The sequence below is a fragment of the Bufo gargarizans genome, chromosome 1 (genome assembly GCF_014858855.1).
Source record: "Bufo gargarizans isolate SCDJY-AF-19 chromosome 1, ASM1485885v1, whole genome shotgun sequence".
NCBI classification, from domain to species: Eukaryota; Metazoa; Chordata; class Amphibia; order Anura; family Bufonidae; genus Bufo; species Bufo gargarizans.
The window spans coordinates 96629722-96643677 of NC_058080.1; the positions used below are offsets into that span (position 1 = coordinate 96629722).

The 13956-nt window shown below is 44.7% G+C and overlaps 1 protein-coding gene across 1 annotated transcript in view; it reads right to left on the reverse strand.

Annotated features, from left to right (window-relative positions):
- Positions 1-2845: 2845 nt before the first annotated feature.
- Positions 2846-13956, reverse strand: part of TAPT1 (transmembrane anterior posterior transformation 1) — a 64101-nt gene continuing 52990 nt past the window's right edge. Inside the window, exons 10-14 of the mRNA XM_044296884.1 lie at positions 13716-13775; positions 12278-12346; positions 10287-10363; positions 4960-5114; positions 2846-3590 (exon numbers count right to left, since the gene is read on the reverse strand). Coding sequence (XP_044152819.1) covers positions 3364-3590; positions 4960-5114; positions 10287-10363; positions 12278-12346; positions 13716-13775 — 588 coding nt within the window. The 3' untranslated portion in view covers positions 2846-3363. The remainder of the gene's footprint in view (positions 3591-4959; positions 5115-10286; positions 10364-12277; positions 12347-13715; positions 13776-13956) is intronic.

Consider the following 13956-nt stretch of genomic DNA (forward strand, 5'->3'; position numbering starts at 1 on the left):
TATCTGCTCCAGGGCTCCGGTGGTGCATGGTCCCATGCATTGCCCCAGCTAATGACTGGCCACGTCACTGGCTGGAGCGGCAGATGTGACCACGCACCACTGGACGTAAACAGTACGGGGGACTGGAAGATGGAGGTGGCATGGAACAGGCAGGCTGTGGGCTTGGGCAATTGCTTATAAATCATTATAGCCGGACAACACCTTTAAGTTACATCTGCACCTTTTAACTGCCCCCCCTCTGAGATAGTCGGTAGGTGTACATGCATTTGCAAACTATATAATGCATTGGGTAATAACCTAGTAAATAGGGCTGGAAGCTGTGATCTTGTATGGTTTCATGTGATCAGTTTGTACAGTGTATAACCCTGAACCTCAGGCTCCAACGCTGGACACACAGCCAGTGGTCCTTTAAGAGCCTTAAAAGGGGGCTATTAAAGATTAGCGGGGAAAAAAAAAAGCACACCATTTTTCCTAATCTTGCCAACTCCTTTAAAGTGTACCTGTCGCTTCCTTTATATACTTCACTGCCTGTTATATGATCAAACAGTACATTCTTCTGAAGGAACAATGGGATCATTACAGGAGAAGTTATGGCACATACAGATGAGCGATGGTCTTTATAAGTGCGAGGTATCCACTGTGTTATAAACCTACCAAGGGTTCACACTGAATCCAAAACCATGCACTCATATATATAAGAACGCACTGGTGATATGAGGAATTGGGATTTGGGGGGAAATCTCCACTCATTTGGAGAATATATAAAACACAGACAAAAACATTACAGAGGTTGTCCCACAAAAAATATTCTACAGTTTTTCAAACCAGCACCTGGATCTGAATACATTTGTAATTGCATGTAATGAAAAAAATTGTATAGCCACTGAGTTAATCAATAAAATGTATCCGTATAGCGCCACCTGCTGTTTGTTTGTTTCTTATTTCTTTGTCCTGCTCACTGAGATGGCCACACATGCTCAGTTTCATCCTTCAACTGCCTCCTGAGCTGTGATAGGGAGAACTGAGACACGCCTCCTGAGCTGTGATAGGCAGAGCTGAGACACGCCTCCTGAGCTGTGATAGGGAGAGCTGAGACACGCCCCCTGAGCTGTCAGCTTGATATAAATCTAGCAGAGCAATGAATGGGGAGATCTCTGGGTCCATGTGCGGTACAGGGCTGGTTCTAGCTTTGTTAGAAAGAAATGTACTATAAAGTGTCTGATTTTTATTTTTGACATTAGTCTTGGGATAACCATACGCATTTACAGTTGGTAGAGGGCCACACCTCAGAGGGTCAGCCATGAAGAGGCACATGCCTATATGTACATTTGGTTATTTGTTACACTGCTCGGGATTGAGGCCCAGTGAGTGACCATCACCTACAGTCCATATCTGTCCCAAGGGACAAGCCAGAGTACCAAGTTATGTAGAATCTCACCAGCCATGACCGATCTTCTTCAGGGTGGGCTTGTGGACATGTGGCATGTCGTACATGCAGATCTGGATGCAGGTTGCAGCAAATCCGTAAGTATAACATGACAATTTTGGGGCTTATTTGTCCAAAGCATAAAATTTACACCGAACATTAAAGAGAAGGTCCACCATTGCAAACAGCTTTTTATCGGTTCAGCGCATCTAACAAATTCACCACGTTTTAGTGTCTACAAATCCTACGCAGATCTATGCGTCGTCACATTAACAGACCACAAACAATTGCTGTGTAGTCTGATCCTGCAGTCACACTACGGTCCATCTGTCCTCTCCTTCTCATTAACATACCTTTACAAGATTATGGTGAAGCAGGAGACATATGGAGAGTAGTGTAACTGCAGGATCAGACTACACAGAGTTTGTTTGTGGTCTGTTACCATGGAGACCCACAGGTCTGCACGAAAGCAACAAAATCAGAGATCTGCTAAACTGCTTCATTTTTATATGCACTGGAATAAAAAAAAAACTGGAAAGTGGACCTTTGAAGCCCCCCCCCCCCCCCCACTCACATCCAGAAGAAAGAAACTGTTTATAGTTAAATCCAGTCATAAATAATGTTAGTACAGCGCTACCCACTGTTTCTATTGAGAAGCACTTTGTGTCCACCTCAAAGTGGACACACATGCTCAGTCATGCTTCTTCGCTTACGCGGAGGATGCCCTCGTTTGTTGAGGTGGCTTAATCTAAAGCAGCTTCTCTGCTTCAGAAAGGAGATGCTGAGCAGAAGGTGCAATTCTAACATTATTCTTGGAATATCTGAGGATATGTTTGTTTTTTTAGAATTATGGGCTGGATACAACCATGTACAATATTCGTTGTGGGACAACCCCTTTAAAGTAACCTTGTCATCTGCAGCCATTTTGTATACAGGATCCATACACAGAAATCACAGAGGCAGTACTAGTGATGAAAAATATGGCTCCTCAGAACTTCAACTTGCAAATGGCCCCAACACATGTGCTGGTGACATGACTTATCAACCCTTCATTGCCTGCACATTCAGCCTACTAAGCCCTGCGGTTTGACTTCAGACGACACCAACATCCTCGATGGGTGAACATTTTGCAGCCCTTAAAGTCAACATTTAGATTCACAATATAACATACACAGTTTTCCAATGATGTTTTTTTTTTTTTTTTTTTGCAGTTCAGATGGTCAAAAGGTTCTTTGCATGCAGCACTGTACATCACAGCCATAGCAAAAAGGGCAACTTACCTGGTGTATTAAAATATATAAAAAAAAAAAAAGGAAGAGCGACGTGACTACATCCCATGTCAGACACAAACCTGGTCTGTTCCCATCACATCTTGCCCACACCCCTTTAGGCTGTCTATGAGAGATGCATCTCCAAGGGTGAGATTTGTTGGTTTAATAGTACCTGTTAAAATACATTATTCTGCTTTAATTCTGGAAAATAACTATCTATTTATAGCTATGTACAAAAAAAAGAAAAGGCTTCTATGTGAAGGCTTCTAAAATCCAAACATAATCTACATACAGGTGAGCAGGTCGGAGGGCTCCAAGTAACCTTATGACACAGGGGTGAAGGAACTTGTTTCCACCCTGAAAAATTTAAGGCATTTGATCTTGGCCTAGTGAACTAACCTGTATGACGATAAGTGGCAATGACGGAGGAGAATTTTGTCTCAAGACTGTCCAATGTTTTCTAAACTAAAAATCAAGGATCATGTACAGAGCTCAGCTTTAGCCAAGCAGAGTCCTTCCAATTTCTAGTCCATAGGAACGCTATATCACCTCCATGAGCCTGCGCCAGAGCAGGTTTCCAGTGAAAGGAGAATAGACTTTACCTGTGGAAATAACTTAAAGAAAAATAAATATTTAAGTGCGAGTTCTTCTCTTCCAGAAGTCGGACTAGTCAATTCTGTTCCCGCAGATAGTGAAGCGGTCAATGTCCAGCAGATCCTTGTTAGATGATCGGTGTTTGAGCTCTGGGTTGGCCTGTGTAATGTCCTTCTCCTCTCCGTCTGGGGTGGTCAGGAACTGGTCGGAGCTGCTTTCAACAAGAAGTGGAGCGGTGGAGTTCTGGCGGGCAGGCTGGCTGGTGACTGAATCGCTAAAACAGTCATCTGTAGGAGTTCCTGGTATTAAAGACAGCGTGGTTAGCTTTCATACGGAGTAAGGCCTAATGCACTAGGCTGGATCATGGCTCTATATTGCTATGTACACCTTTAGGGGCAATTATTGCATTGTACAGATTTTGAGCTAAACATTTTTTTAAATTAGTCTTTATAAAAAAAAAAAAATATGGCGCCCTTTTTTCTGTAAAGAGCCGACATGCTCTAGTAGCACCGTAGTAGATTTTCTGTCTTTTCCGTCAGACCAGGAGCTGACGGACTCCTTATCTTTGATCTCCTAAACACTCATTATAGCTCAGTTCTTACCTTACCGATAAAAAGGTGGCTTAAATAAGTGTTTATGACCTCTTGGTCATAAGATTTATTAGATGAATATCACAAAATTAAAGTACCAGCCACACAGCTAGGAAAACAGTTAACCCTTTGCGACAGAACAACAAAATTTTTAATAAAGGCCAATTGAATCATTTTTACAAAAATGAGCAACATGCAATAATAAATAAAAATTGCCTCAGAAGGTGTACATAACCTTTAAAAAGAATGCCTGGGATAGTAAAAATTTGGTGAAAAGCTGATAAAAGTAAAACAGAAATATTGACCTGTTCCTGCTAAGGCTACTTTCACACTTGCGGCAGTGTGATCCGGCAGGCAGTTCCGTCGTCGGCTGCCCGCCGGATCCGCCGATTTGGATGTGACTGAAAGCATTTGTGAGACTGATCCGGATGCGGATCAGTCTCACAAATGCATTGCAAGAACAGATCCGTCTCTCCGCTTGTCATGCAGACAGACGGATCCGTCTTGTATTTTTTTTCACATTTTTATCGGAAGGACGGATCCGGCATTCCGGTATTTTGAATGCCGGATCCAGCACGAATACATTCCTATGGGGAAAAATGCCGGATCTGGCATTCAGGCAAGTCTTCAGTTTTTTTCGCCGGAGCTAAAACCGTAGCATGCTACGGGTTTTATCTTTTGCCTGATCAGTCAAAACAACTGACCTGAAGACATCCTGATGCATCCTGAACGGATTACTCTCCATTCAGAATGCATGGTGATATGCCTGATCAGTTCTTTTCCGGTATAGAGCCGCTGTGACGGAACTCTATGCTGGAAAAGAAAAACACTACTGTGAAAGTACCCCAAGTCCACTGCTGCTCCAGCAGTCACGCAGTGAGGATGTCGTCTACATCCCCTGAGCTATGCAGTCTCATGTTATACACTGAGGATACTGATTTGCTGCAGCAGCCATGTGATTGTATGCAACATCGTCACTGTATGACAAGTAAACAGAGACCAGTGGGGTCCCCCGTAGTGCTGGAGCTGGAGCAGCCGGGGATTAAACGGGCACCCATAGGAAGAACGGAGTGCTCACCTTGATTTGATTTGGCGGAGGCTTTCTTCTGCGTTTTCCCTGGAGTACATGTGGGTGGTGGCTGAAATAACTTCTCCTCCATTTTGGCATCTTTGACATACTGACAGGACTTTCCAAGCAGTATAATGCTATTAAGAACCTTCAGTGTTATCAGCCTGGAAATGGAGGGGGAAAAAATGCATAAGAAGCAAAGATGCATAATGCATAAAAATGTATAAGAAGCAAAAATAATCTGTAAGGTCGCCTGGGAATTTCTGATCACCCTCCTATTTATATATTTTATGCACTTATATAGCGCCGACATATTCTGCAGCACTTTACAGACATTATGAACACACTGTCCCTACTGGGGCTCACAATCTAAGGTCCCTATCAGTATAGGAGAAAACCGGAGTATCTGGAGGAAACACAGGGAGAACATACAAACTCCATGCAGATGTTGTCCTTTGTTGGATTCGAACCCAGGACCCTAGTGCTGCAAGGTACCAGTGCTAACCACTGAGCCCCCATGGTGCCCGTACTGTAAAAGCACAGGGAATATGCAGTAGCTCTATTATCTGGCTAGTAAACAGAAGTCCTAATTGGGGACCCTCACCAACATAGAATATTGAGGAATAATTATCTATAGGCTGATTCACAGCTACATTTAACTGATCCGGCAAAGGAACAGCCTACCGGAGTTCACCGGATCCGGCATTGGTGGACATGAGCGTACACTGCTGAACCCCATTGACTATAATGGGACCCGGCTGCTTTCTGGCATTCGGGACGGATGGGTATGCAGGAGTTTTTGTCCGGCTGGATCCCATTATAGTCAATGGGGTCCAGAGGTGCACGGGCGTGTCCTGCTATGCCAGAGATCCAGTGAACTCCAACATGCTGTTCATCTGCTGGATCAGTTAAAAGCAGATGTTAATCAGCCTTATAGTAAAGGGGTGTCTGTGATTTGAAGAAATTACTATAGCTGCAGGAGATGTTGCAAAATTAGCAAACAATCCGTGGCCACCTGTGAACCCCCCTGTAGCTCCAGCACCGATACTCTGGTGACCGCACCAGTCTTTGCTTATTTTTCTGGAGAAATGATGTGCTGTACAATCCAAGTGTCTGCTGCAACCAACTACTGGCCTCAGTGGGGATGCCAAGCATGTACGATGCATGACTGCTAAGGCAGGTGATGTGCTGCAGTGGTCATACAACACATAATCACTCCATGTTAAAGAGACATAGACTGTCCGGTCCTCTGAATAATCAGTGCTGAAGCGGTGGGGGATTTAACAGGTCATGCCTTTTTTTCCCCCTTTATAATATGCCCTGCAGCTAGTTACATTTCCTGAACTCTTCAACACCACCTTTATATTAAAAATAAATACAAAATAATTAAATATTGCAGTTTTTTCCCACTGACTAGCTCTACATGTAATGTAGAGAGACCTCTTCAGTTTGTGCTGGGGCAAAAACTCATACAATGAAAGGTAACTCTTTGATAACCGGAGAGGAGGACAGCACCTCCTCCCTCTGCCTGCACATGGCAAAGCATGCCCACAACACTTTCCCACAGAAGTCAAGATTCCCTTCATCAGGAGCCCTCCTATAATGATGACAGTAAGCCAACCTCTAGGAGACATAATCATTCCGATCAGACACCCTGGGATTCGTTTAGCAGAGTGATAACCACACAACCCGACTGCCTGTATTCTGCGTTTCCCTGTGTGAAATCTTTAGAGCTTGTGGCTTGAAGGGTGGATTGGAAAAGTCTAATTTGACATGAAGATGTAGTTTGGCAGAAATCTTCAGCAGCGGGACTACCCTGCTGTGATAAGTTGGCATCTCAGTTTCACATATGAAGAGTAAAACTGTCATATTAACCACATTACTGGAATCTCTGCTATAAAGATGACAATTTACTACCGAGACAAACAGCCTGAGGGTTGGGTGAGAAGGCAAACACAGATCTGACGGCGGACGTAATGGAAGAACATTATTACTTTCCCTTCCCAGACACTCAGAAGACAGTTGTCGGTGGCAGCAGGATAGTGTTTCCATATGTCAATCTCCATTTGTTCAATTCTCTATAATTGTATTTCTGGAGTGCAGATCTCGGCGTTTTACTTCAAGGGACTTAGAGGAGAATCCCCATCTTTCGGAGGTATGGCATAATCATGCTGTATTTCATACATATCACATACAACCTCACTTGCTGGTCGTCAGAGGCCAATTTTCCTATGGTGACCAAGGAGAGATGCCTGCTTGGCTTGATCCATAACTCCCCTGGACATTACATCTCCGTGGAATGAAAAGGTGTGTCCGTCATCTACTTCCCATGTCATAAATACAGAAGAATGGAACACCCCTTCATGGGAATAAAATGCATTTTAGGAATGATTAAAGGGGTTGTCCCACGAAAAATACTCTACAGTTTTCAAACCAGCACCTGGATCTGAATATTTTTGTAATTGCATGTAATTAAAAAAAATTTGCATAGCTGCTGAGTTATTCAATAAAATGTATCTGTATAGCGCCACCTGCAGAGATGGCTGCACATGCTCAGATTCATCCTTCAACTGCCCCCTGAGCTGTGACAGGGGGCGCTGAGACACGCCCCCTGAGCTGTGACAGGGGCCGCTGAGACACGCCCCCTGAGCTGTGACAGGGGCCGCTGAGACACGCCCCCTGAGCTGTGACAGGGGCCGCTGAGACACGCCCCCTGAGCTGTGACAGGGAGAGCTGAGACACGCCCCCTGAGCTGTGACAGGGAGAGCTGAGACACGCCCCCTGAGCTGTGACAGGGAGAGCTGAGACACGCCCCCTGAGCTGTGACAGGGAGAGCTGAGACACGCCCCCTGAGCTGTGACAGGGAGAGCTGAGACACGCCCCCTGAGCTGTGACAGGGAGAGCTGAGACACGCCCCCTGAGCTGTGACAGGGAGAGCTGAGACACGCCCCCTGAGCTGTGACAGGGAGAGCTGAGACACGCCCCCTGAGCTGTGATAGGGAGAGCTGAGACACGCCCCCTGAGCTGTGATAGGGAGAGCTGAGACACACCCCCTGAGCTGTGATAGGGAGAGCTGAGACACGCCCCCTGAGCTGTGATAGGGAGAGCTGAGACACGCCCCCTGAGCTGTGATAGGGAGAGCTGAGACACGCCCCCTGAGCTGTGATAGGGAGAGCTGAGACACCCCCCCTGAGCTGCAGCAGAAAAGACCCCAAAAAAATCTTGCAGAGCAATGAATGTGGGGATCTCTGGATCCATGTGAGGTACAGGGCTGGTTCTAGCTTTGTTAAAAGGTATCATTATGTACTATATGATGTCTGATTTTCACTTTTTACATTAGTCATGGGAAAACCCCTTTAATCAAAATTTACTAGGATTTCAAGTTAGCGAAATCCTGTTCCCTGGTTCCAGGAAACTGATGAGAAATCTCCCTGTTCTCTTTCTAATGAAGCAACCAGGTCTTCACACAATGATCTTCCAATATGCTGGATAATGTACATGTGAGACACAGCATGGATGCACTGTGAGGCCCAAATCTACACAGCTCCGATCTTAGCCAAATGGAAGGCCATAAAAATCTGATCAGTGGGGGTCCCCACACCCCTGCTCTGGCGCTGGAACTACAAGGTAAAAGTGGATGGGCAGGAGTGTGGGGTATCTTGCCCCCCCCAATCCAATATTGATGGCCTATACTGAGGATAGGCCCCCAATTTCCTAGATAACCCCTTTAAGCCGCACACCTCCCAGTAAACTACACCTACATTTTATCGAATATGGCATAAAAATAACAAAAACAAAAATAAACCCTTGCATAATCTGTGATTTTTGTTAGGACTTCACCATTTTCGCTCTTTTTGGCTTTTAAAAGTCCTGAGATTTACTGTGTTTTTTTTAAGTAGTGAGACTGCTAATATGCTGTATAGATTACGGCGTGACCCTGAATAATATATAGGGAGGAATTTACCGAGAACTGCGTCTTAACCCAAAGTGTGCTGGAGTAAGATGTGCCAAATTTATGAAGAAACACAGGCTTCTGTCTGGTGCACCAGAAAATAAAATCTACGCCGGCACTGAGATGGAATGGATTTGCGCCAAATTCTGGCATGAACTACAGCAAATCTGTTGGGCTGCGGGAAGCCACACCCCCAACACTATGACACACCCCCTTGCAAGAGCACAAACAGCGGCTTTTGTGATGAATATTGGTCCCTACAGGTCACATATCTGTATTACTGAGATTAGCCTCTGCTAAAATGTTCCCACTCAAGGGAATCACAGATGAGATGTAAAGCTGCCAATCTGCCATATACTGTCTGCGCAGAGACGGAATGTGGAGCCGAGAACGGCACTTGTGTATGATAGAAATGGAGTACTGCACTAGACCGCTCCGTGACAGTGCTATTGAAATGGTAATTCAGTGAGAGGAACAGAAAGTGTGAATGTAAGTAATAATACTGCGGGGTCTGCAGGGTGCAAGCTACCCATATACTGCTCCAAAATAAGAAACGCCACTTTTCTAGATAATACCGCCAACAAATATAACATTACACTCGCCTCTGCATTAGCGGCTGAATGATTACAACAACCTATGAAGCATGGCCGAAGCCCACCGGCCATCGGGTAGCCATGATGTGCTTTGTGACAGCCTGTCTGGTACAGGAGGCAGACTTCCTTACCTGGAGCTCTCTCATGGTGGACCTATGGACAGAATGGCGCTATGCGGCAGAAAGGACTCTTCTCTGGGGATGACATATGTCCCCTGACAAAATTTTTCCTCCTTTAGTATATACCCCTCCTCCCCCACAAAGAAAACCCAAAAACCTACAGATATAAAATCCCTAAGACTAGTGTGTCAGTCCCTCTTGATGGTACACCATTTTAGAAACAGAAGACACTTCAGGTCCAGAGGGGTGCTCCTAAAACACCTATTAATAAAGACTAAATTGGAGGGGATGAGGTTAGGGGGTTAGTAACCACGGAATAAACATTTGTTAGCGTGTCCAGGCTGAGGCTGGCGGAGTTGCGCAGTGAGGCCATGTGCCTGTTCCCTATGGTTTTGTTCACATGTTCCAGATTTTAGTGCAGATTCTGTGCTACATCATCTTCCTGCAGCCAATGCAAATGAATGGGACATTTTCTACCCCATTCACATACTAGGGGGGAAAAAAAAATATGGATTTTGATGAATGGGGTTCTGCATAGAAAAGCCATAAATTAGCCCCACTGAAAGGGTCGGATGTCTGCTGCGGATCCGCTTGTGAACGTACAACGGATTTACATCTGAACATACCGTATGGACTGCAGCGCTATCTGAACAAACCATTATGAAAACTTACCCAAGGTAGAAGAGCACAACGCAGGCGTAGGCCAGGACTCCCTGCACCTTCACTGAACTGGTCACCACTCTGATCAGCTGGAAGGAGAGCACAAGGTTTACTGGGAATCATTTCTCTATAAAATACTCTGCAGGTCACAATCGTCACACAAGGTGACCACACTAGATCCACAGGGGTCAAGAAATGACCTCACATGAATGACAACAGCTTTCAGCTTCTGACCACAAGCAAGAGAAACGTGGTCAGATAATGGTGAGGGTCACTCAAGCGGGCCTGTGCTAGAAAGCGCGTGGTCAGTCAGATCACTAATGTATGCTTGGATCCCCTCTGTGGCCGGTATAAGTGTCGCCGCTATAGTAGTCCACATGGTTACAAGGGGCAAGCAAATGGTTTTCTGACCAGTATAAACCATGTCCACCGTCCACTCCGGTGCGCTAGCATTGAAGTCAATAGGAGGACACTTCCTTGCTGGGTAAGTGAACTGACTTGTGCTTGTAGCAACCCCTTCCTTAGGTCATTAGTATTACATTTTGCCTCTTCACCTCGCCACTGTAATAGCGAGCAGTCACCTCTACTGGCAAACATTTTCCACTACGCAATCCTGCTTCTGGTTCGCATGAAGATCTGGATGGTCAGACCATGGGTTCTGCACTGGTTTATGATCATACGCATGGTCCAGTGCTTGGCCCCCAGGCCACTGTAAATATATGGGTTTAAATGCCCTGGCAAGCAGAAAGCAGAAGTGGTTTATTACCATCACTGCCTTCTCTTTCCCAGCATACAATGCTGCTGCCTTTACTGGAACCAGTGATCGCCAGGTTTCAGGATCACACAGAGCAATGCTGCTTCATTCAAAGTCGATAGAACTGATGGAGATACAGATGCAGCAGAGTTAAAGGGGTTGTCTCTCACTTCAGCAAGTGGCATTTATCATGTAGAGAAAGTTAATACCAGGCACTTACCAATGTATTGTGATTGTCCATATTGCTTCCTTTTCTGGCTTGATTCATTTTCCCATCACATTATGCACTGCTGGTTTCCAGTGGTTACGACCACCCTGCAATCCCAGCAGCAGTGGTCATGCTTGCACAATATAGGAAAAAAGCACCAGCCTATGTGCGCTCCCACAGTCCGGGCTACCAGAGAGGCCGGCGCTTTTTGCCTTTAGTGTGCAAACACGACCACCGCTGATGGATTGCAGGGTGGTCGTAACCATGGAAGCGAGCAGTGTACGAATCCAGCCGGCAAAGGAAGCAATATGGTTAACAACAATACATTAGTAAGTGGCTTGTTATTAACTTTCTCTACATGATAAATGCCATTTGCTGAAGTGAGACAATCCCTTTAACACTCACAGCCATAACGTGTTAACTAAATGTGATAGCTCACCAAGTGTGTATGTGTGTGTGTTAACTCTGCTACATCTGTAGCAGTGTACAGCACTTCCTCTCACTGTGCCCCATAGACAATCTCACAGGAATATGCATAGATTTTCACTACATTTTTGCTGGCGACACCATTTTTATTTTTAGATGAAAACCACTGCGCCCCAATGTTTGTCTGTGTGTATATGTATATATATATATATATATATATATATATATATATATATATATATATATATATATATTTTTTTTTATTTAAAACAGACTACAGAGTGTGTGAAGGAGCCTGATACTTTATCTGTTGTAAACTGCACCAAGTGCCTGATTCTTTGTACTATAAGTAATATTAATATTCCTACATTTCCATTAAACAATTCACAGCATCCTGGTTACTGGGTAACGTTCTCCGGGCAGTTATATAGGCATCTGTAATACCCGGCAGAGCCTGCCATTACCATGGCTGCACCCCATCCATCCTCATCATCTCAATTCTGATCTGTTACATCTGATCTGGTTTTCCTTTGCTTGTGGCAAGACTAGCTCGGAATAAAATGCAAGCCAGTGACTGGTCTGAACAATAGACCAGAGTTACACATATACACTTACAAGCACGGCAAGCGGGAGAGGAATGAATCCCATCCGCCGGGAGACAGAGTCGCTGTAGTCAGTGTAAGCCTGAAACAAAATAAGAGACAGCGAAATGAGAGATGATATACAAATATGAAAAGAGAGTCATGGTGGGCAAGGAGAGAGGAGGCAGACTGAGGGTCAGGGAGCTTCCGTCACATTGTACATGCCGGCACCCCCATAGAACTGCCTATTCTTGTCCGCAATTGCGAACAAGAATAAGACATGTTCTATTTTTTTCCGGAGCCACGGACCGGATGATCGGGGGACCGATCCAGAAAGGTGTGCTGTCCGCATCCATTTCTGCCCCATAGAGAATGAATGGGTCCGCACCAGTTATGCAATTTGCTGAACGGATGCAGACCCATTCTGCGGAAGCGTGAATGGACCCTTAGGTGTGGCAGGTGTATGGTCATATACAACAGACTTACTGAATTGTATGTAATCTGATGGACTCAGATGGAGAAACTTCGTACATGTTGGGTGCTGGTAGGGTTTTTAAACATGGCGCCTGCATATCCGGTAGCAGGTCTCCACTGTTTCAAATAAGGCCGATCACGGTCATTACAGCCTTTAGATGCGGTGTTCAAGTGTGATCATGGCATCTAAATCCCGAAAAAACCCAGAAGAGAGCACTTCCGGGTTAAGACCGGTATCCCTGTGCGGCGACCACGGATGGCGGTCATTAAGTCTAATACGCGGAGTCTCTCTGAAGCATAGCAGGCCAACATAGGAGATCAGCAATTAGAGATATTACTATTCTCCTATAGGAGCACAACAATCTTATAAAAATAAACTAGTGGACAGTGTAGCCTCATATAGGGGCTACAAAATTATATATAACAAATCTAAAAATGTAAATCACCCCTCTTTCCTTAGAATACAAAAATAAATACATACCGTAAATAAAAAATACATAAATAAGAAATATAAACATCATGGGCATCACTGCGCCTAAAACGGCATGTATTATTAAAACCTAAAAATATTTTTCTAATGTGGCGAATTGCGTAATTGGGAAAAAAAAGTATCAAAATAGCCAATTCACCATTTTTTCATTGCTTCTTTTACCCCACAAATTGAATAAAATGTGATAAAAAAAATACACACACTAAAAAATGGTATCAGATCACCCTGCAAAAAATTATTCATTATTGGAGCTCCATTGATAATAAAGTGATGGCAGACCCTAGCGATGTGCCATCACTTAGATCAGGGGTCACTGGCACTCCAGATGTGGTGAAACTACAACTCCCAGTTTCCTCCATTCACACCTATGGGAGCTCTAAAAACAGCTGGCCAAGTGTGCATGCTAGGAGTTGTATGTAGTTTTACCACAGCTGCAGTGCCGAAGGTTGCTGATCCCCGACTTCATGATTGAATAGTGTTTTCTATCTAATGCTTTTAAAGTACATACATTTTTTTGACGGCTGCTCACAAGTTCAAAGGCAAGGCTGGCTCTGTATTCACTGTACACCTTCCGGAAAAAGACGGAGACATCAGCGCACGATTCATAGGAAGAGAAAAAGATGAATAAAGGGGTTAGATACAGGTATATGTTATAATATAGGAGGCCGGTCTATACTGCCCCTAGCAATCAGTGCTATTACATGACGGTACTGCACTTGCGAGCCAGTGCATGACCCCCCATGGGTTTA